General features: G+C 40.1%; 2 protein-coding genes across 2 annotated transcripts; one reads left to right on the forward strand and one right to left on the reverse strand.

Annotated features, from left to right (window-relative positions):
* Positions 1 to 7,792, reverse strand: baalcb (BAALC binder of MAP3K1 and KLF4 b). Its single transcript, XM_085133211.1, has 3 exons — positions 7,612 to 7,792; positions 6,192 to 6,391; positions 1 to 4,498 (listed from the first exon to the last, which is right to left on the reverse strand). Exons 1-3 carry the CDS (start codon positions 7,790 to 7,792, stop codon positions 4,334 to 4,336), a joined length of 546 nt encoding a protein of 181 aa, XP_084989337.1. The 3' UTR covers positions 1 to 4,333.
* nme6 (NME/NM23 nucleoside diphosphate kinase 6) lies at positions 314 to 4,244 on the forward strand. The gene is made up of 5 exons (XM_085133210.1): positions 314 to 416; positions 910 to 1,012; positions 1,476 to 1,515; positions 2,162 to 2,322; positions 3,369 to 4,244. The coding sequence occupies exons 1-5, from the start codon at positions 324 to 326 to the stop codon at positions 3,518 to 3,520; spliced, it is 549 nt and encodes a 182-aa protein (XP_084989336.1). The 5' UTR covers positions 314 to 323; the 3' UTR covers positions 3,521 to 4,244.
* Positions 7,793 to 21,319: the final 13,527 nt, after the last annotated feature.

The following is a 21,319-nucleotide window of genomic DNA, read 5'->3' on the forward strand; positions in this document are numbered from 1 at the left end:
AACAGTATGTCGGCGACCGTTGCTCTGCTCCCCGTTACAAACTGATTGTTTTTTCTTTTTTAGGACAGAAGTCACAACAGAGGTTAGTATCACGAACTCAGCACTGACGTGTTGGAAACTGTCACGCAGAAAATGTTCGTATTTTTATTAAATTTATATGATTTATATTAATGGTAAATTAACGATTAAAAAAAAGCGAAAAAGAAGTCGCATCTTCGTTGCTTGTGGTGTTTGTTTTGTATTAATTTAACTAAAATTTTAAGTACTTTTAGGCGAGTTGGATCTTATCATTGAGGGCGTATTTTCTGTTCAGTCTTTAGATAATGCTGCTGACAAGTGCTCGCCTGTCCAAAGTGCTGCAGCTCACCCTGGCGGTCATCAAACCAGACGCTGTGGCTCATCCTTTGATGCTAGAGGTGAGCTGCCCTCATGTTTAAGTTACAGAATTTACGACCTAAGATTACACAGTTGAACTGGTAGTCTGAAAGCTACAGACTACCACAGATTCAACAAGGTGCTGCAAACATTCTTCTGAGCTTCTGTTTAATTGCTTTTTTTAAACCCACTGTCAAATAAAACAGCAATTAATTAATTGATGTTATCTGTTCTGATATCAATTTAATGGAGTGGTAAAGAAGCATTTGCTCACCTCACAGACCTGGAGGCTTCAAAATCATAGCAGCTGTGTCTATCATAAAATATTCCATCAGTGATAGGTTTAATTTCGCTTGTTAATGTGCATTACTTTATTGTTATCTCAAGTTAAAGCACAAGAGGATGGCCTTTTGAATCAGAGCTGTCAATTTTTTACCTTTTTCTCTGCAAAAAAATCTACACACAGTAGGAAAAAGCATCTAAAGTTGATTCCAGTCATGTTTTGATGCAAACATCGTGATTCCTGTCTTTCAGGCTCTTCACCAGAGAATTCTAGACAACAACTTTGGGATTGTTAGATGCAAAGATCTGGTCTGGAGACGACAGGACTCTGAGAGATTTTATGCTGAACATTCAGGTTTGGAAACAATTCATTTGTGTTTAAGCTTTACTTAAATGAGAGAAGTACTGCTGTAGTATATAATGTAACCAAATAAATGTTTGGTTGAACTTGAAATGTGCAATTCACTTGTATTTTTATTTTTATTTTTATTCCTATTTATTCTATTTATCCCCTTTGTATATTTTATCTATATATGTCTTTGTATTTATATATGTGTATATATATATATATATATATAATATTCTGTAACTCTGTAACTTCTGTCGGTGCTGTGCTTTTTTGGAAACCAAATTTCCCAGAGGAACCCACCCGAGGGATTAATAAAGTTTTATCTAATCTAAAATGAGTCAGCAGCCCATTTTAGCAGGGTGCACTGTATGTATGACAGTTAAAAGAAATAAATGTCTTGTCAAATAAAGGATAGCTGTTTTCTCCTTTCTGTCATCGAAGGTCTTTATTTGTGTTTTACAAATCTCAGGGAGATTCTTCTATCAAAGACTTGTTGAATTCATGTCAAGGTAAGGCTCCATGCTTATATCATGGACACATTTCGTTGACTCCATGTGATTGAGTTACAATTTTATGTGTTTGGATGATTGTTGTTGGGTGTTGTATTTTAAATGGAATAATGGATGGAGAGCCATCAGCACCTCTGCTGATAGCACTCCAATTTCATGCTCAGTAAGGCACCAGTAAACGATTTTCCCAAAACAGGACAACAGGAGATTCAGTTATCCGTGTTTAGAACACAATATCCTGGTGCAGTAGCCTAAATATTGCTATGCAGACCACTCACAATAGGTCCTCCCGCTGCGAGCCTCCATTGGATTGGTAAAGGTGTTTGTAATTACTTTGTCTTTTTTTTGTCTGCTCACAGCAGTGAAGCAGTAGTTGCTACAGCAACCCTTCTCTGACTGCTGCTATTGATATCGCAAACATAGGAAGCATCTTCAAGTGTGTCAGCCAGTCAAGCTTGATGCTGCACCAGCTGGCATTGTTTAGCTAAAACGGATTTATTTATGGCTGAACTGTCTTCCCAGGAGGTCCTGGGGGTGAATAGATTAGATTTGTATGAAGAGTGTGTTTTTTTTTTGGTCTGCTATCTAGAAAACATCAGCAGTGTTCAAAGTCAGATTCATGACTGCTGTGGAAATTTGTCCTCAGTGGGCCAATGCGAGCGTACATTTTAGCCAGGGAGGATGCCATAAGCCACTGGAGAGAACTGATGGGGCCGACCAAAGTGTTCAGAGCGAGATTCAACTCGCCTGCTTCCATCAGGGGCCAGTTTGGACTCACAGACACAAGGAACACAACTCATGGCTCAGGTAAAAAAGCTCCCAAGCTTCATAATGATAAAAAATGCTAACAAAATGATATGTGTAATGTTAATAATCTATTATTGTGAATATATTATCTTAAACATATGCAAGAGGTCATAGTGGGGCGATCGTGGCTCAAAGAGTTGGCAGTTCGTCAGTCTCGGTCGTTGTGTCCTTGGGCAAGACACTTCACCTACCGCCTACTGGTGATGGCCGGAGGTGCCGATGGCGCGATATAGCAACCTCGCTTCTGTCAGTCTGCCCCAGGGCAGCTGTGGCTACAACTGTAGCTGCCTCCACCAGTGTGTGAATGTGAGAGTGAATGAATAGTGTACAGCGCTTTGAGGGCCCCGAAAAGCGCTATATAAATGCAATCCATTATTATTATTATTATTATTATAACTCCTGCGGTTACCAGGTTTACACATGACTCAATTTCACATCTTTTAAAGCCTGTCAGTTTCTATAATGGTGTTTGGTGTCATTGGGCAGAAAACAGAATAGTCATAGTCTGTGCAAAACACTCTTTTCTTTTTGTTTCACTAGAAAATTGGGAAATGGGTACAATGATTTATTGAAACGTGCAAACATGAATGAAAATAAAAGGCAAAAACAGCTTTCTGTAGTTTCAGGAATAGTTCTCCAGGCTTTTTAAAGGACATGAAAAAACAAACGAAACATTCTTCAGAAGATGGTCGGGTACAAGGACTGGACTGAAAATGAGGGAAAAGCAGAAATCATGGAGAGCTATTTCTATTATAAGATTTATTATAAGTCTGGCTTATTTGGGGAAAAAACTATAAAGAATTGAAGGCTCAAGACTTTTGCACAGCATTGTACATTTTATATTTTGAACATGTAACAAGTAGAAATATGTAAGAAATGTTTAAGATTTGCGTTTATTTCCATAGCACATCTTGGAATCCATCTTAATATTTTATAGTAACGCGTCTGTCTGGTTGCACATATATGACATTTTTAGACCAATTAAAAAGAAGCCTGTAATTACTATGCTAATTTTTGATTTTCCGTTCTGTTATTGTTTTCTGTAGATTCTCTTGAGTCGGCTCAAAGAGAGATTACTTTCTTCTTCCCAGACTTCTGTGCAGACGAGTGGATGAAAAAGGAGGAGCCATTGTTTAGATCAGGGCAGATCCGTTATGACCATCAAAACCAGATTCACACACTTTCATTGTCAAGCTGACACCAGATCAGCTCAATGCTGTCAACATCATCAGTATAAAGACTATTACTATTACTGTTTATCTATTGCTCACATATATACAGAGGTACCTCAGCTGAAGGCCACATGATTACCTGATTGTCTTTGAGCATGCCAAATGAGTTCATTTTAAAAGGACAGTACATTTCGGTGTTTAATTTATTATCATTAGAAAACACAAATAACGACAGAATTTTAAAAAGTAACCTCGATATCTTACAAAACACGATGCTGTTCGTGAGCGCTTTTTCTTTTTATTATCACAAACCTCCGTCCAGGCTTCACTGTAAATAGTGCAATCATCACAGTCAGTTTCCTGAGCCTTTTGCTTTGTAGGACAGCAGCAACTACAAATGGTGCATCAATGCCAAGTAACAAAACTATGAAACATTTATATCATATTAAATAATATTGCAGTAATAGTTTTACACCTATGTTAATGTTCAACCACATCTTAAAATGTGAAAATACTCTGGATTAAACTATTTTCGAGTTCAGTGCTAAGCAATGATTTCTTTACACTGATGTGGAAACAAGCTGTCAGCTGTAATATACTACAATTGCTTTTAATGTGACATTCGCTGTAACATACCACGTTTCGTTTTGCCTGTTACCCCATGCTTGTTTGATCAAATGTCTCTTGTAAAAGTCTCCAACATGTCAGTAAAACATACATCGTACATTATTAAATGCACTAGAAATCTGATTTTTGTGCTTTCGACACCTGTCAGACCACAAAACCTGTTCGATTTCTTTCACAGTCATAATTGTTGTCATTCCAATGTCCCCCTGCACTCAGGTGTTTTGTGTCGCCACCTGTTTGATAGCTTCCACTGGTTTCATGACCTCATATGTCGTGAGGGACTTCTTCACCTTCCCATTCTTGTCCACCTGGTGGATGCTCTGGGTGACTGTAATGGTCACCTGCTTGGTCGACATCCGATTGTCCTGCCATTTTGTCTGTTAATGGAGAATAAATGGACAATAAAAAAATAATAAAAAACACTGAAATACTGACAGTGTGGTAAATATTCTTCCTGGGGTCCTACACACTCAAGCCAACATCAACATCATGTCAGTGTAAAACAAGCCAATTCTGCTTATACAGACAGCACTGAATTTCGCAGAACATAAAACTAGTTTATAAAAGGACACCAAAAGAAGCGATAGTCAACATCTGCATTACTTCATTGCATCCAAGTGACTTCTTCAGTCTCAGCTGACTGCAGGTTACCCCAACCTTATAAAGAGTGCATTTGCACAGTAACTGAAACCAGCCCACTGAATGAACAATAGGTTGACAGGTCAGTTCCTTGATCATTAATATGCAAATTGTCATGACCATTGATAAACAACCATTGATCAAAGACTATTGGTCAATGGCCATAAGTACCATTCACTGAGAGTTGGGGAATGGCTACCATCACATCACTGTAAGATGGTGAAAGATGTACCCTTTGGCTCCCTCCTCGATTCATAGATGGTCTTTCCCTTTTCACGTAATGTCTCTGTCTTCATGTCTTAACAAATATTTAAATTCATCTTTAGTACTCTGTTGCATAATATAAACTGGTAAGGAGTTCTATCCTATCATAGTTCTGTAAATTGTTTTCTGTGTGCACATTGTACAGCTTTATTTTGAGCTACCTGCAACTTTTTAAAATTTCTTTTGATGAAGCATTCAACCAGATTACACTTCAATAATCAAACATGTTATAAAACATGTTTTATAGCCTCTGGTGTCATTAATGTTTAAACCACACCACTGACAGACCTCTACCTATATTACTTATTATAATATCAGTATGTTTTGACCATGTTAATTTACAATCCACTGTTCTACCTAATCAGTTTCTCTCCTGGTCTGTAACTGTTCCATGGGAATATTATTATTACCTAAGCTTAAGTATTTGCTTTGTTTTTGGTTGATACCTGCATTACCATACACTTTGGTTTGCTAACATTAAACATCAGTTTATTATCTTTCATCCAATTTTCTACTGCCTTCAAATATCTAACATATCAATTGAAAGAAAGAAAGTGTACTTTATTGATCCCCGTGGGGAAATTCCTCTCTGCATTTAACCCATTCACTCAGTGAAGCAGTGGGCAGCCATTGGGCGCCCGGGGAGCAGTTTGCAGGGACGGTACCTTGCTCAGGGGTACCTCAGGGTAGCTGTTCAGGGGAATCAAACCCCCAACCTTCCGATCATGGGGCCACCACTCTACCTACTGAGCTATCCCTGAGATATTAAAAATTTAAAAAAAAAAAGAATCGTTAATAAAATCCAAAACTAACAGTGGTCCCAAACAGGTACCTTGAGGCACTCCACACATCACATTTCTTGTCTTTGACATACTATTAAAATAAATGGTCTCCCTGTGATTTGTCAGATAGCTTTCTAACAAATTTCAATGACGTGCTTAAAAAAAACACAATTTACCAACTTATTTAATACCTAGACAGTGATCAATAAAACCAAAGGCAAAATCTTAGAAGTGATTGTATGAATGTGTTTAGCTCCAAATGTGAAACGAAATGTTTGATGTTCCACACCTTAGATGTAGGTCAGTATTGCAGGGGAAAAAAGGTGCTGTGATGCTGTGAGCTGTCTCGAGCACATTTAAACACATTACAGAAGGAAAGGCTTACGATCTCTTCAGTGTGCAAAACACTTCTGCGCTGCACTGTGGTTCCAGAAGAAGGCATCGTCGTGTCCTGCCGCAGAGAGCCCAGTGCTGTTGGTGTGCTGCTGGGCTTCACATCGTTCAGGCTGGCTTCAGACATGGCCGAGCAGACCTTTAGGTAGGCCTGAGCCGGTGGCGGGAGGCCGTCTTCAAAGAAATCTGGAACTGTAAAGATGTAGAGGTTCAGCTATGTCTACTTATGTGTTTGTAGCTTTTATACATTTCTATGAATTTTTTTTTTCCTCTTGAAGTTAATCAATTTCAGCTTGATAAGATAACCGCTATGCCACAATTAGCTTCTGTTAGAAGTCATTGGTAAATCAAATGGTAGCGATTACATATTGACAACTTAGTTGAACCAACTTGATGGTACTGTGCGTGAGCTGTGATCAGTTATTCGCAGGTAGTCGATGTTTGCATTTTACAGATGTGTGTACACCTCATCTCCTCGTTAATGTGTGATCATGTGTCTAATGATGACAGATGACATATGGTGCAGGTTGGACAAAACCAAAACACGAAATGAGGACATTTTAATGAATATTTTCTATAGACATACTGAACCACAACTTATTATGATTATTATCATAAAAATCTGTTTGGTTCCCAGCTGCTGATTAATTTAGCCAATTTTGGGTCTGTTTTATCTCTCCACATTGAAGCTCAAGTCAATTTGCCTTCACAATTACATCAAGGCTCCTCTCCCTGCATTCACTCATGCCTGTATCTGTTGCCATGAGAGCTGAGCCCTGTTTGAGCACAGTGGCTTTTAAAGCAGCCTATCATCCCCATTTACTGACTCGTCTCCCCTTGGCTTCAAAGAAAAGAAGAGGATCCATCTAAGAGATTTATCTGTTTCTGATGTCCTGACCTGTATGTAGAGACACATACAACTAACTGCACACTAGAAGAACAAAGGTCTCTAAAGTGGATACTTCCTCTGTCACTCATGTTTCTGTTTTCTTTCTTCTACATAATGGATTCTTGTTGAAATCAGGCATGCCTTCAGCACAGCCCTTGACATGAAGAAATGGTCCACTCCGCTTTGATAGAAAGAGTGTAAAGAATGGGCAAATCATTGCTAGTATGTTCAAATTATTTACAGCAATGCGATTTTAAAGGATGTACCTTGCTCATTTAAAACGGCAGTAGAACAATAACATTAGAATCTACGGATTGATGCAAAAACAAACAGATTTCAAATCATCTGTTACAGATATATTAAATTCTGATGGGGGAACCTCCCACCCCCCTTTATATTTCTTCATACAGTAATCAAGGATATTTCTTTTCAGCAGGTTAAATTAATGCCTGCTCCGGTTAAGAGATTAATTCAGTATTCATTCACCCATCAGCTCAGCCATACAGTAATTCATTCTTCTTACCAGGGCTGATTGTTTTCTCAGAAGTGAAGCCAGCCTCTGAGTTCTCAGAGGGGATGCTCTGGATGGATGACAAGGGGATATCTGTGTCTGTGCTCGTCAGCCATGTCGACTCAGTCTCTTTTGTCCAGCTCTCCAGGTAGCGAGGCTCCAAAGCGTCAGTTCTGCTGCCCCCACAGCCCATGGCTCTTCACTTCCCAGCTCAAAAAGACTCACACTGGAAGTGATTTGAATCACAGGAAACTGTGATGTTAAGTGTGTGTCTACTGATCCAGTTCTTTACACGACATGCACTGCAAAACAATCTAAATGACTTAAAAATGATGAGATAATTACTCAGTCTGCCTGCTGTGCACTGTGAGTGAACAACCAGATCTCTGCAACACAGGAGTCATCCAAATACACTTATTTATGCACTTTATTCTCTCATATGAGAGATACAGTGGGGCAAAAAAGTATTTAGTCAGCCACCGATTGTGCAAGTTCCCCCACTTAAAATGATGACAGAGGTCAGTAATTTGCACCAGAGGTACACTTCAACTGTGAGAGACAGAATGTGAAAAAAAATTCCATGAATTCACATGGTAGGATTTGTAAAGAATTTATTCGTAAATCAGGGTGGAAAATAAGTATTTGGTCAATAACAAAAATACAACTCAATACTTTGTAACATAACCTTTGTTGGCAATAACAGAGGTCAAACGTTTACTATAGGTCTTTACTAGGTTTGCACACACAGTAGCTGGTATTTTGGCCCATTCCTCCATGCAGATCTTCTCAAGAGCAGTGATGTTTTGGGGCTGTCGCCGAGCAACACGGACTTTCAACTCCCGCCACAGATTTTCTATGGGGTTGAGGTCTGGAGACTGGCTAGGCCACTCCAGGACTTTCAAATGCTTCTTACGGAGCCACTCCTTGTTGCCCGGGCGGTGTGTTTTGGATCATTGTCATGTTGGAAGACCCAGCCTCGTTTCATCTTCAAAGTTCTCACTGATGGAAGGAGGTTTTGGCTCAAAATCTCACGATACTTGGCCCCATTCATTCTGTCCTTAACACGGATCAGTCGTCCTGTCCCCTTGGCAGAAAAACAGCCCCATAGCATGATGTTTCCACTCCCATGCTTCACAGTAGGTATGGTGTTCTTGGGATGCAACTCAGTATTCTTCTTCCTCCAAACACGACGAGTTGAGTTTATACCAAAAAGTTCTACTTTGGTTTCATCTGACCACATGACATTCTCCCAATCCTCTGCTGTATCATCCATGTGCTCTCTGGCAAACTTCAGACGGGCCTGGACATGCACTGGCTTCAGCAGCGGAACACGTCTGGCACTGCGGGATTTGATTCCCTGCCGTTGTAGTGTGTTACTGATGGTGACCTTTGTTACTTTGGTCCCAGCTCTCTGCAGGTCATTCACCAGGTCCCCCCGTGTGGTTCTGGGATCTTTGCTCACCGTTCTCATGATCATTTTGACCCCACGGGATGAGATCTTGCGTGGAGCCCCAGATCGAGGGAGATTATCAGTGGTCTTGTATGTCTTCCATTTTCTGATGATTGCTCCCACAGTTGATTTTTTCACACCAAGCTGCTTGCCTATTGTAGATTCACTCTTCCCAGTCTGGTGCAGGTCTACAATTCTTTTCCTGGTGTCCTTCGAAAGCTCTTTGGTCTTGGCCATGGCGGAGTTTGGAGTCTGACTGGTTGAGGCTGTGGACAGGTGTCTTTTATACAGATGATGAGGTCAAACAGGTGCCATTCATACAGGTAACGAGTGGGGGACAGAAAAGCTTCTTACAGAAGACGTTACAGGTCTGTGAGAGCCAGGGATTTTCCTTGTTTGAGGTGACCAAATACTTATTTTCCACCCTGATTTAAGAATAAATTCTTTACAAATCCTACCATGTGAATTCATGGATTTTTTTTTCACATTCTGTCTCTCACAGTTGAAGTGTACCTCTGGTGCAAATTACTGACCTCTGTCATCATTTTAAGTGGGGGAACTTGCACAATCGGTGGCTGACTAAATACTTTTTTGCCCCACTGTATGACACAGACACATACTTACAGCACAGCACACAGCTGTGGGAGAAGCTGAGGGCCCTCATACAGTTAGTATGCATCAACTTCTGTCCTTCAGAGAGCAGATTATGTGGTCCCACCCTGTGTTAACTCAGCTATGTTTAGGTTTGTTTAAGCAGCATCTTCTGATTATTAAGTAGACCAGGGAGACCGTGTTCAAATCTACAGGAGAGAGATGAGAGAAGTTATTGAAATGTGTGTTTTTCTATCTGTCTACGTATTGGAAAATCAAGTCTTCCTCAAATTGCATGTAAATAAATGATCGGTTTCACTGATTGTCAGACACTGAATTAGCCGTTCGCAGTCAGGCCTTCGGGCTCTTTATACCGTCCTGTTTAACTTATTTAGCCCCCCCCCCCCCCCCCCCCCCCCCCCCCCCTTCAGATTATGTAGGTGGAGAGCGCTGCTGTAAAGCCATAAAGTCGCATATAGGCTGTTACATAAGCAAAGAAAAACACATAAATCATAGTATATGGATCTGTCAGCTGGCGATACATTGGCAGCTTTCGCGTCACTGTCATCTTCACAGGCCATAGGAAAAAATATCAGCACTGCCGTGAAATACATAAACAGAAAGACGAGATGTAAATATGTATGACGGAAACGCGAATGGCGCTGTAATGCAGATGAATCAAACACCGGACACTAACACAGATGATCTCTGAAGGCTTACGGATGCTGGAAAGTCGGGTTTTTGTCTTGCCTCGGTGCTTTTCCAGTGTGTCGTCTGCCAGTCAAACCAGTAACACACTGTTAATAATAATAATAATAATACTAGCGACACGAGCACAGCCGGTAACACGCTGCGCGTCCGCACGCTGCTGCACCACCAGCCTCCTCATTCATCCTCCTGTAAACACTCTGAACGGCGGATCTGTGGCGGAGCGGTGTACGTTAAAGCGTCTATCCTCTTGTCCTGAGGATGAGGGGGTGTACTTGAATTCAAGCAGGAAAAAAAAAAAAATCAAAGTATTACCTCAGCTGTTGCCAGGTAAACTTCAAAATAAAATAACGGTCCTCTGCGAGCGTTGATTGACTTTTATTTGATAACCGCGAACTGAGTTGCACTTTATTTATTTCATTTCATATTTTATGACAGTAGGGGAGACCGGGGATAGTTGTAACATTTTTGACATTTCTGTCTGTAAATTAGAGCTCTTTTAAGGTAGTGGATTCAAAATGTAATGCAAAGTATTTACATGTCTCGGCTATTAAATAGTGCAGCTATTTTCTCTGCAGCACAATTACCCATTGCATGATATGGCCTCAAACACAAAGAGTGAAATGTTACAATTAACCCCATAGTCTGGGTTAGTTGTAACATATCCTGGGGTGAAATGTAACACAATGAAATAAGGGTACTAACAAAACATTAACATGTAATCTTTGTTTATTCAACACATGAATGCACTTAGAGCCATTTATGTAGGCAAGGCAAGGCAAGGCAAGTTTATTTGTATAGCACAATTCAGCAGCAAGGTGATTCAAGGTGATGTAGCTATGTGTGTGTGTGACAGAATGCAGAAATCTAGCTTTTGAACATATTCCAACCCCCCAAAAAAGACAAATTATGGAATTTTCTGCAACTGAATATTTCATTAATTTTGGTTGATCTTCCTTGAGTTTGGCCTCATTGGCTCAGTGGGCATTATAACCTACAACTCTTGCACCAATTTTGAACATAACAATGAAGCTGAAAAAATATAGTTGTTCACCAGCATCGCAATTCCATTACTTTTTATCATGGCTTTCCTTGGTGTGGTTTGCAAAGTGCTTCAGAAAGATGAAGAAATCTGTTTCTTGCACCCATCTTGATTTATTTCCACTAGCAATACTTCCTACTGGTCCATCTCTGACACAGTGGTCTGCATAATGTATGTGTGGGAACACAAACAGTGGAGGAATTGTGTTGCCAATGGCATTCACCGCATATACAAAGGTGACCAGTGAACCTCTCTCTGCTGATGTCTTTGCCCCAACTTGTTTAATATAAGTTAAAGTAATAGTGTGGTAAGTTGTAACATCTGCATTATTGTTACAACTTACCCAGACTGTTGCTGTTACAACTGACCCAGACTCCTATAGCCATGAACTAGCTAACATTACAGCCAACGGCTAAAACATTAGCACTAAAGACCTACGCAGAATATATCCCCATAGACATACAAATAACATAATTTAAGTTTGATGAGTTTAACTGCAAAGCAGATAATGCTATTAGAAATTGAAATAAAGTAGAAAAACTTACTTTTTGGCATACAAATTACTTCAATTTCGTTAAATTGTCTGTGTTTGACAAAATGTGCTGATTTTTCACATGTGATAGCAGAACTGAGTTGGGCATGCACAGAATGAGTCACATCATTTGAAACTTAGCCCTGATTGGAGAAATTGGAAGTGTTACAACTGACCCACGTTACAACTATCCCCGGTCTCCCCTATCTGATTCCAAATTTCTTGTCTATGCGGCATTTAAAAAACGTGTTTACAGTCCTGACAAAAACTACTACTTCTACTATTACTACCACAAAACTATTGCTACTTAGATGCCTAAAGTGTATAGTTTCAGTTTCAGTTATAACATTTGATCTTCCCTAACAGCCCTTACAATATTTTCAGAACCACCTGCCTATCTCTGCTTCCTTTTCTCAGGAGTGGAACCCATTGCTGTCTTCTGCTGCTTCAAGGTTCAGTCTGTGGTGTGTTCAGAAGGGATGGGTATTGATAAGATTTTCACGATTCCGATTCCATTTTTGATTCTGTTTAACGATTCGATTCTTTATCGATTCTCTTATCGATTCTTTTTAAAAAAGGAGAACACTAAGGTCGAATAGCTTAGAACTTTGTTTTATATCTTCTCTTTGAACAAGATAGAAATTTAGGAGTAACATGGCCTTACAAACCCAACAGTGAGATCTTAAGAGATCCAGCCTATGGCTCTTTAATGTGGCGTCACAGGGTCCCCAGGAAAAAAAATTGTAAATGTAAAATAATAAAATAAATATTCTTCTGTAGCAATAACAAAGCAATAACAAAGTATAACATAAATTATTCTGTAGCAATTACACAAGAATATCCAGTAATGTCCCTGCCTACAATTAAACACATTCACTTACCGAAAATCGGGGACATCTGCTGTGGCAAATGGGTGCAAACCTTTTACCACAAACTGAGTCACTGCTCGGTGACATTCGTCTATCCTAGCCTGAAAGGAGACGCTACCGGTAGACTGCAGCGAGAACTGCCAGCATCTGAGGCAGACTCTGTCTGTCTCTCTCATCATGGTCACCTAAATTCACAGTAATGGCAGGTTTGTAATAAGGCAGATCGCGCTAACATAATATGCACTGTTAGTTGATTATTTACCTGCCGCATTAACGGGAGAGGACGTGCAAACGTTACCGCTGCTGCTGGGTTGAGATTCATGAGTCGAGCGGAATTAAAAACATGACATTCATTTAAGGTCATCGTGTGTTTTGTGAGCAAATGCTTTTGCATATTCATAGTGTTTCCTCCCTTAAATGAAATCTCTACTTTTCAAGTATTGCAAGTTGCCCTGTTGTCATCCGTTCTCGTAAAGTATAGGGCTTTGGATTTGACGTCACGCCGCAATGCATTGTGGGAGCGCGGCGCCATGTTCGGGGTCTATGAATCAAAACAAACACACTGTGTTGGAACGACGATTACAAGATGCTTAAAAGCAGCTCCAAAGAAACGGACGGTATAGAGACCGATTACATCCAGAGGCGAAGCGGCGGTGCTTGCAGAAAATAGCGTGCATTGGAAATGTGGACCCGTATAAAATACGGCCGTGGAGTAGAAACCCTGAAGACCAACCGCTACTGACGTAGCCTGACATATTTTCGTACCTTGTCTGTGGAGTCAGCGCGTACAAGTCGTCATTCAAACAAAGGTAAGTCAGCTCGAGTACTGAGTATGAAATGCGTTTGATTTCCCTGCACACATTCAGATTAGTGCAGCATAAATTCATTCATGAGGGCAAATTACAGTGAGAACATGTGGAGGCTCTGTTAGAGGGATAACATAGTGAGTTCAGTGCATTGATGTGACATTGTCCTGAAGGATTTAGTTATTCTCTATGGTTAAAGAAATTGCAATGATTTATTCATATTTATTATAAATAATTCTAATTATACATCTTGCTTCCATATTTGTATCCTGTGTCACTAAAAATACATTTTATTTTAACTTTATACATTGATTAATGACCTGCAGAATCTCCTTATCATATTAAGTGATTCATAATTGTCACTTTATGCTTTCTCCATCTCTAAAGTGATGACATCCTTGCATTACATACTTTAGGTTCATTTTCTGCAGGCAGGTTTCTGACAGAGAACAGGCAGATTTACACTATAACATGCAGCCTTCTATAGATGGACACATAAAGAAATGAAACATGTGCTAACTTTCTAAAAACTTTGTTACATTTATGATAAAGTAGTCTGCCTTGGCTCATAGTTCTTGTCTTTAAATGAACTTTGTGTGTTTCAGGTCCTGCACTCTCAAAGACTGAATGAACCAGCATTGCAGCCATGGGTCACTGTGAGCATCACAGGGAAGGTTGAAGCCGCCCACTGCACCTGTAAGGCCGGAGTCGTGGAGACCTGCAGCCATGTCACTGCTCTTCTGTTTAATGTAGAAGCAACAGTGCGGATCCGTGGTACAAGGACTGTTACAGATGAACCTGCATGCTGGGTTTTGCTGGGTAATGTGACCAAGATACAGCCAGAGGTTGGCCATAAGATAGACTTCTCCTCTTCAGCTGACCAAAAAAGGCTCTTGATCAAAACATAAACAGACCATCTATATTGAAAGGCAAAAGGAGCCGTCCTCAAAAAAGAAAAATCACACCTGCTACTGTGGAGGAGTTGTCACTGCTATAATGCCATAATGTTTTATCTAGGGGTCTAGATTTATGCCTGTAGTGCACTGCTGTGTAAATAATTTGCATTTACTTTATATGTAATGACTGAGTCCCACTGTTCAAAAATTGAATAAAGAAACAAACTAATGTTTGCCTTTTTTTTATTATTTAAAACCACTTTATACAACATCACATCCGTTACAGTGTAGAATCCATATCATTTATAGTTTACAAGTGACAAAATGTTTACATAAAATCATGACAGTGTTTACATGATATCACCCACTACTAATATTACCTTAATTACTGTATCTTTTGAAAAAATACCGCTATTTATACAGCAAAAGACTTAGGAATGTTTAACAGGAGCAGGTTTCATTTTTCCCTGGTTTTATTATCACACTGTTCACCAAATGCAGCAAACCTTCACCATCTTATCCTGAAGGGTCACCTCTTCACCCTCACATGGAAGAAGTAATCTGATTGGCATGGTGGTATGTTTGAAGCAGGTCCTTTGTGTAGCGCTGGAACTCAGTCATGATGTTTCATCCATTTCATAGGCTGGTTTGCTGCAATGATGCCAAATAATTAGCATCTCTATAAATAGAAGGTAGTTCTGCAAAATCACTCAGTAGGATGTTTGTTCTAATTTGCTATGAGCTCAGAGTGCATCGAAAATAAAACTAATAGGCTATAAAGAGTGATATGAACATATTTAGAACTTACCGGAATGAAAATGTCTGGAGCACCAACAGATATTTGGAGATGGAAGAGAACTGGAGCTCGTCTCACAGCTGCTATTCAGGCCAGGGGCGATTCTAGAATCAGAGCTTTGGGGGTGCTGAGCACCCAGAGAGCTGCCCAGCCAGGCAAGATAAACCTGTCTCTGTCAGTCCCTGCATCCTTAAATGTTGTCCCGAGTTCTCTCTGACTGTCACTATGGTGCATTTAAACCCCTGTTCCTCCCTGTTCTCATCGTCTGTTGTCTTCGTCTCCATTATCAGTCATCATAATTTTACCATCTCTGTGTAAGTCTGCAAATTTCTTTATTAAATCATAAGATTCTTAAATTCATCAAGTCTCTCTGTGCCTGGGTCCTCATCACAAAACATGACATCACTGTTTTGTACATTTTAACACAATTTAATCCCCACATTTGTGAAAGAAAAGCAAAACACTTTTTTGAAAAGTCTGTAACAAAACCATCAAATCTGATCAAGGTTATTTAAATGCTGCTAAAGAAGAATGGATTGGAATAAAAAAAATACATATCCTAACCTTAATTACTGGGCGAAAATAATGAATGATGCTCATAGTGAGTAAGAAGTAAACTGAGTGCATTTTTTGGACAGAGATTCACTTTTAATGTGTATGTATAATATAATACAGATACATAAAAAACACTCCCGAAACAGAATAAATTGTTACAAATAAATTATTACATAATATTAATAAAAACTATAAAAATGGAGGCAACTTTGCCTGTGGTAGAATGTATACAATGTGTACAATGTATGCAGATACTAATTTTACTAATTTAATAATACAAATTTTCTGTTGTAAGATTTATGAGTTTCATGCTTTCATAGTGGTACTTAGGAGAGCTTGACATTTTATCAGGTGGTACACACTGTAAAAAGTTTGAGAAACACTGAGAAGTGTATGTGTGCTTTTGGAAAACATTTAAAGCTGCTGTACAGAATCTTTGAAACAAGCTTAAAATATTTCTAGAATATAAACAGAGTATCTGCTTCTCTTTACAGCTCCTCACTCCACCAGGGCTGTTTGGCACTTTCTGATAGTGTGCAAATGTGATGTACGTACTGCGGCAGTCATACAGACAACTGGACGGTCCAAAAGCTGGCCTACCTATTACTGGCTGAGGTTTTAGTAGAGTTGTGGCTGAACCACATAAAAATATATGATTAATTTTAATCTCCCCAATCAATTATAATGTTATGTTGGAATGTTGTTAAAGAGGGTCAAAAATGTTTCAACCCAGTTTGTTTTGCAGATTCTGTATAGCAGCTTTAATATAGGGAGGACACAACTTCCAGATTGTGTGAGTTTCTGTTGTGCCTGTCACTGTTCCCTGTCTGTTTTCTTACCTGGTTCTTCCTGACCTTGCCCTTTCTCCTCACGTTCCCCTCTTTCCTCTCTCCCTCTTTGGACTAACAATCATACACAAATAGATTGTATTCAATTAGATGAAAATTAAATTAATATGAAAAAATACTATTAAGATCACTAATAAAAAACGTCCTCTCTCAGTCTACTTTCAACCAAAAGGCAAATAACCAAACCACATGAACATCTAATAAAAGATATAAATATTGAAACACTGATCCAACATTATTCTTGATTGACGGGTCATTTGATTTTACACTTTTACCTGAATGTGGCTCCTCTTTTTTGAAAAAACTTCCTAATATCCATTATGAACCTAGCTGTCTCTCTGCACACACACACACACACACACACACACACACACACACACACACACACACACACACACAACAGGAGTTATAAGGTTAATGGGCATTCAGTCAGTTAGCTAGTTAGTATCCATTTAAAACAGGACAGTGGTAACAACTTTAGGCTATGGAAAATTTAAAGTTTTAGATTTTTAAATAGGCTGTATACATTTCAATGGGAGGAACAGGACAGTGAAATGTTGCTGAATTTACTACAGAGCAGGACGGATTGTAGGGTAGCAAACAAAACAAACAAAACACGTTTTCAACACTGCAGGTTACCTGGTGTAATGTTTTTCAGTTAAAAAGAAACATGGTCTGACTCCTACCTAACTATATAAAGAGCAGTGTAGGGTAAGTTACTTTAAAATAGTAACTTAGTTACATTACTAGTTACTTCTATCAAAAGTAACTCAGTTACTTCAAGTTACTCGTTACTTTCAAAGTAACTAGTTACTAGGGAAAGTAACTTTGGTTTTACTCAGAATTCTCTTGTTAACGTGTTGCTTCCATAACTTTGCCAGTCTTCTAGCTTGCTTACTTGCCACAAGTGCACTGTGCCACCTACCAATAGAAAGGAAAATATAATGTGCATATTTCCACGAGAGAAATCCCACGCCTCGACCGTCATTGACTGCTGCCATGATTCTAGCCTACGTCACAGCGTCATGTGCACCTTTTACATCCAACACAAAAACTGCAGTCGTGGTGCTTTCGATTGTACTCAGAACTCGGAAATTCTGCCTTCTGAATAGGAAGATGTAGGTAACACCAGACTGCAGATGAGCTGCATACAGGGCTGGACTGGGACAAAAAAATCGGCTCGGGCATTTTGACTAGAGACCGGCCCACCATTATAGGAAAAATCATAAAGCCTTTGAATGAAAACAAACACTGTTGTGACAGTGATGTTCACTGTTTTGATGGTATATTTGCATCAATCTATGAATCGTTTGTTCGCAAGATTCAGATAATTATTTTTTAAAAGCTAGACATTTTAAATGAGAATAAGAAAGAAAAGTACTTCTTTGTGCCCACCTCTCCCTGTTAATGCCCTACCTGGCCCCCCTGGCAAAACTTTGCTAGATCCGCACCTGCACAGTTACCAGCTGTCAGCTACCTAAAAAAGGATCCTGGGGTTATCTGTCTCTCAGAAACAGTTCATAACTTCCCTTCAACTCATTCATGTCACCTAAAAGGTAAACCTGTTTCTCCATCACTTGTTCAGCTCTGATGATTCAGTAAGGACATCTCCTGGTTTCATCTTCATGTTTCCCTCTCACCACATATCCAAACCATCATGACCAGCAGCTTTTTTGCAGCTGTGGCTCCAGCAAACATCAGCTGATACTAGAAATTAATATTAAATAAATTCTAACAACAGCTGATCAAGCTTAAACTGCTGCTGTTGTTTAACGCGACATCGGCTGGTTTCCTCTTTCTGGCGCAAAGTGGGCGATAAACAAACAAGAGAGAAAAGCCGATCCGCTGGTCAATGATCAGTTTTCATGATTGAAGTAGAAACGGGACAGGGAGGGGGGAGAATGAAAGAAGAAGAGGCAGCTGTGCAGCAAAGACACAGAATAACTCCAGCTTTGTGTCTTTTTCATTGTAGCTGAAGTCCGGGACAAACTGTTCCTGTTCACCTCAATAAGAAACGCGTAATATTTTCTCTGAATACCAGACGGGACGGTTGGCAACTCTAATAACTTATGAACAAAATAAAGTTCAACACCATTAACTTCATAGCACCCACCCAGCTGTATAGAAACTCCGTCATGCTAGCTAGTACGCAGTACGGAAAAAGTCAGAATAACGAAAATAAACTCCACCTAAACTTGGTTTATATCTGACCCAGATAGACTGCAGGTCATAACTTCTTACCTGAAGTTCAGTTCACACTTGGACCGGCGGCCGCCTCGGGTCTCTTTTCCTTCTACGTCCCCTTTCTCTCATCCACCTGCTGCCTCCACCACTTGCTAATGTTACAGAATCTGTGGAAGCTCCGCGATAGCCACCACACGAAGTAACGAGTAACGACCCTATCTAAATCCCAGTAACGACTAACGCGTTCCTGGTTTTGGCATAATAACTAGTTACCGTGCTCGTTACCACAATAGTAACGTAGTTACTGTAACGCGTTACTTAATAACGCGTTAGTCCCAACACTGATAAAGAGTAACTGAAGGTTAAATGCAGCTAATATGTCCTGTTTTAAGCCAGGCACTCACACCTCCGCTCCGCTGTGTCTCAGCCACCATCGCTCTGGCAGCAAGAGTGCTAGAGCCAGAGCAGGGGAGAGCTGGAACAAACCATTTTGGGAGGGGGGGTTATCTATACTTTTGTTGTTAAAATGTTACGTCTCAAACAAGTACAGTACTGTATGCTTTTTATATTTTTAGTAGTGTGTCACACAAACAGCAAATATTGTCAAAAAAAGTAAGAAATCTTTGGGGGTGCTTTGATTCATTGCTGAAGCACCTCCAAAAATGGGCTAAAATCGCCCCTGATTCAGGCTAGACGCCTTCGTTTGCTAACATCGATACACGAGCTGCCTCATGTTGCTTCCAGGTTGGGAAAGAATGAAAAGATAAACCATTTTCAAGCTTGTTCTCTTGCCGGTCGTGCGATGGAACATTGCAGCGGACCACACAGCAAGAACAAACCGTGGCTGTCGTGTGTGCCTTCGCTCCTTCGTCGCTTGCGCTTAGACCCCGAACATGGCGGATCAGGCCAAAATCCTTTCCACGCCCACCCCCGTGACATCACGCTCCAAAGCCCTACTGCGTTTGACGTCACACTAGCTGTCTGCTGTGATCTATCAAAGCGTTCTTCGGGGTGGGCGTGGCTTCTGACATGCGAGGCATTAAATATCCCTCCACAATTCCAGTAAAGCTCAGTTCACAAAGCATTTATGCATCAGAGCAGCGAGTGTAATTTAAGCGCATTTAGTTTACAAAGAGCACACATGTCTAGCACAACTCCAACTACACATCAAATGAATCCCACTTCTCCAATTCAGAGTTTAAATAGTACAGACTTTAACATGAATACTCCACTCACTTACACCTCAGTGGAAACTTGGGAGTTACTCATCAACCACTTTTTTGGTACAATTGTACCACAGTGGCAATCTCTGGTACCGTTCAAACCAGAGTACTGTGACTTTCATCTGCTTTCCACTTTGTTAACAGACATGCTTAAGTTTTGTGAAATGTTAATGAGATCAGCTAGGGAATCCAGAGAGAATGGAGATCCAACCTCCATGCAGACCTCTGAGGTCTGTCTTCAGTCCATGGGCGCAGACTGCCCCGAGAAAACAGAGGATACAGGAGCAAAGGACAGCATCCTGAATGAAAGCTCTGTAGATGACCACGGTGATAATGAAAACTTAGAAACTCCAGGATTGGAGGCTGAAGCAGCCCTAGACTGCATATCTGTGGGTAATTCAAACACACAACTCGAAACAACAGACACAGCAAAGCCAAAAAAGAGCTGTATGAAGAAAAACTTCACAGCTGATACAAAAGACTTTGACAAAACAAAATCTTGTCCCCTGGAAAAGCATGTGAAGCTAGTAGTACCTGAGCTGGACAGTGACACTGAGTCTTTAACTTTTTCTAGTATCAGTCCGCTGTCTGATTCTCTAGGTGAAAGCTCTGTAGAAGACCAGGGATTGGAGGCTCAACCCGTTGTAGGCTGCATATCTGTAGACAACTCAAGCTACAGAGATGAAACAGAAAGTCGAGGACTGAAAGATGAGGCAACCCCCAGATTTCAGGGATTCCTCAGTGACAGTGAGTCTTTAACTTCTTGTCAGATCAGTCCACTATCTGATTCTCTGAGCGAGGAAAAGTTGTGTGTCAACAAAGTTATTCAGATGGTGGTTTCAGAGGCCATAGACAACGTCGCCTCTAAACACAAGCTCTTCACAGAGCGCCTCACTCCTGACTGCATTGGTGATCGCCTGCTTGAGAAAATGTGGCCAGAAATTAATGACAAACATTTGGATCTATCTCCAAAAAGCCTAAAAAATATCCATAAGGCCATTTTAAAGGATCTTTGCAAAACACACAAATGCAAGGAAAAATATTTGATTTTTAGTCTGAGGGAGCAGCTTGATAACATTACTGTTCCAATCTTCACCAAACACCTGCTGGGGTTACCAAAAAGAGTACTCAGTGTATCTAAAAACCAGGACGAGTACTGGGAACTTGTGGTAAAATTCACTAGAGATCTGGTAATACACAGTATGGCCGAACTAAATAAG

This window comes from Neolamprologus multifasciatus, chromosome 15 (assembly GCF_963576455.1).
Source record: "Neolamprologus multifasciatus chromosome 15, fNeoMul1.2, whole genome shotgun sequence".
NCBI lineage: Eukaryota > Metazoa > Chordata > Actinopteri > Cichliformes > Cichlidae > Neolamprologus > Neolamprologus multifasciatus.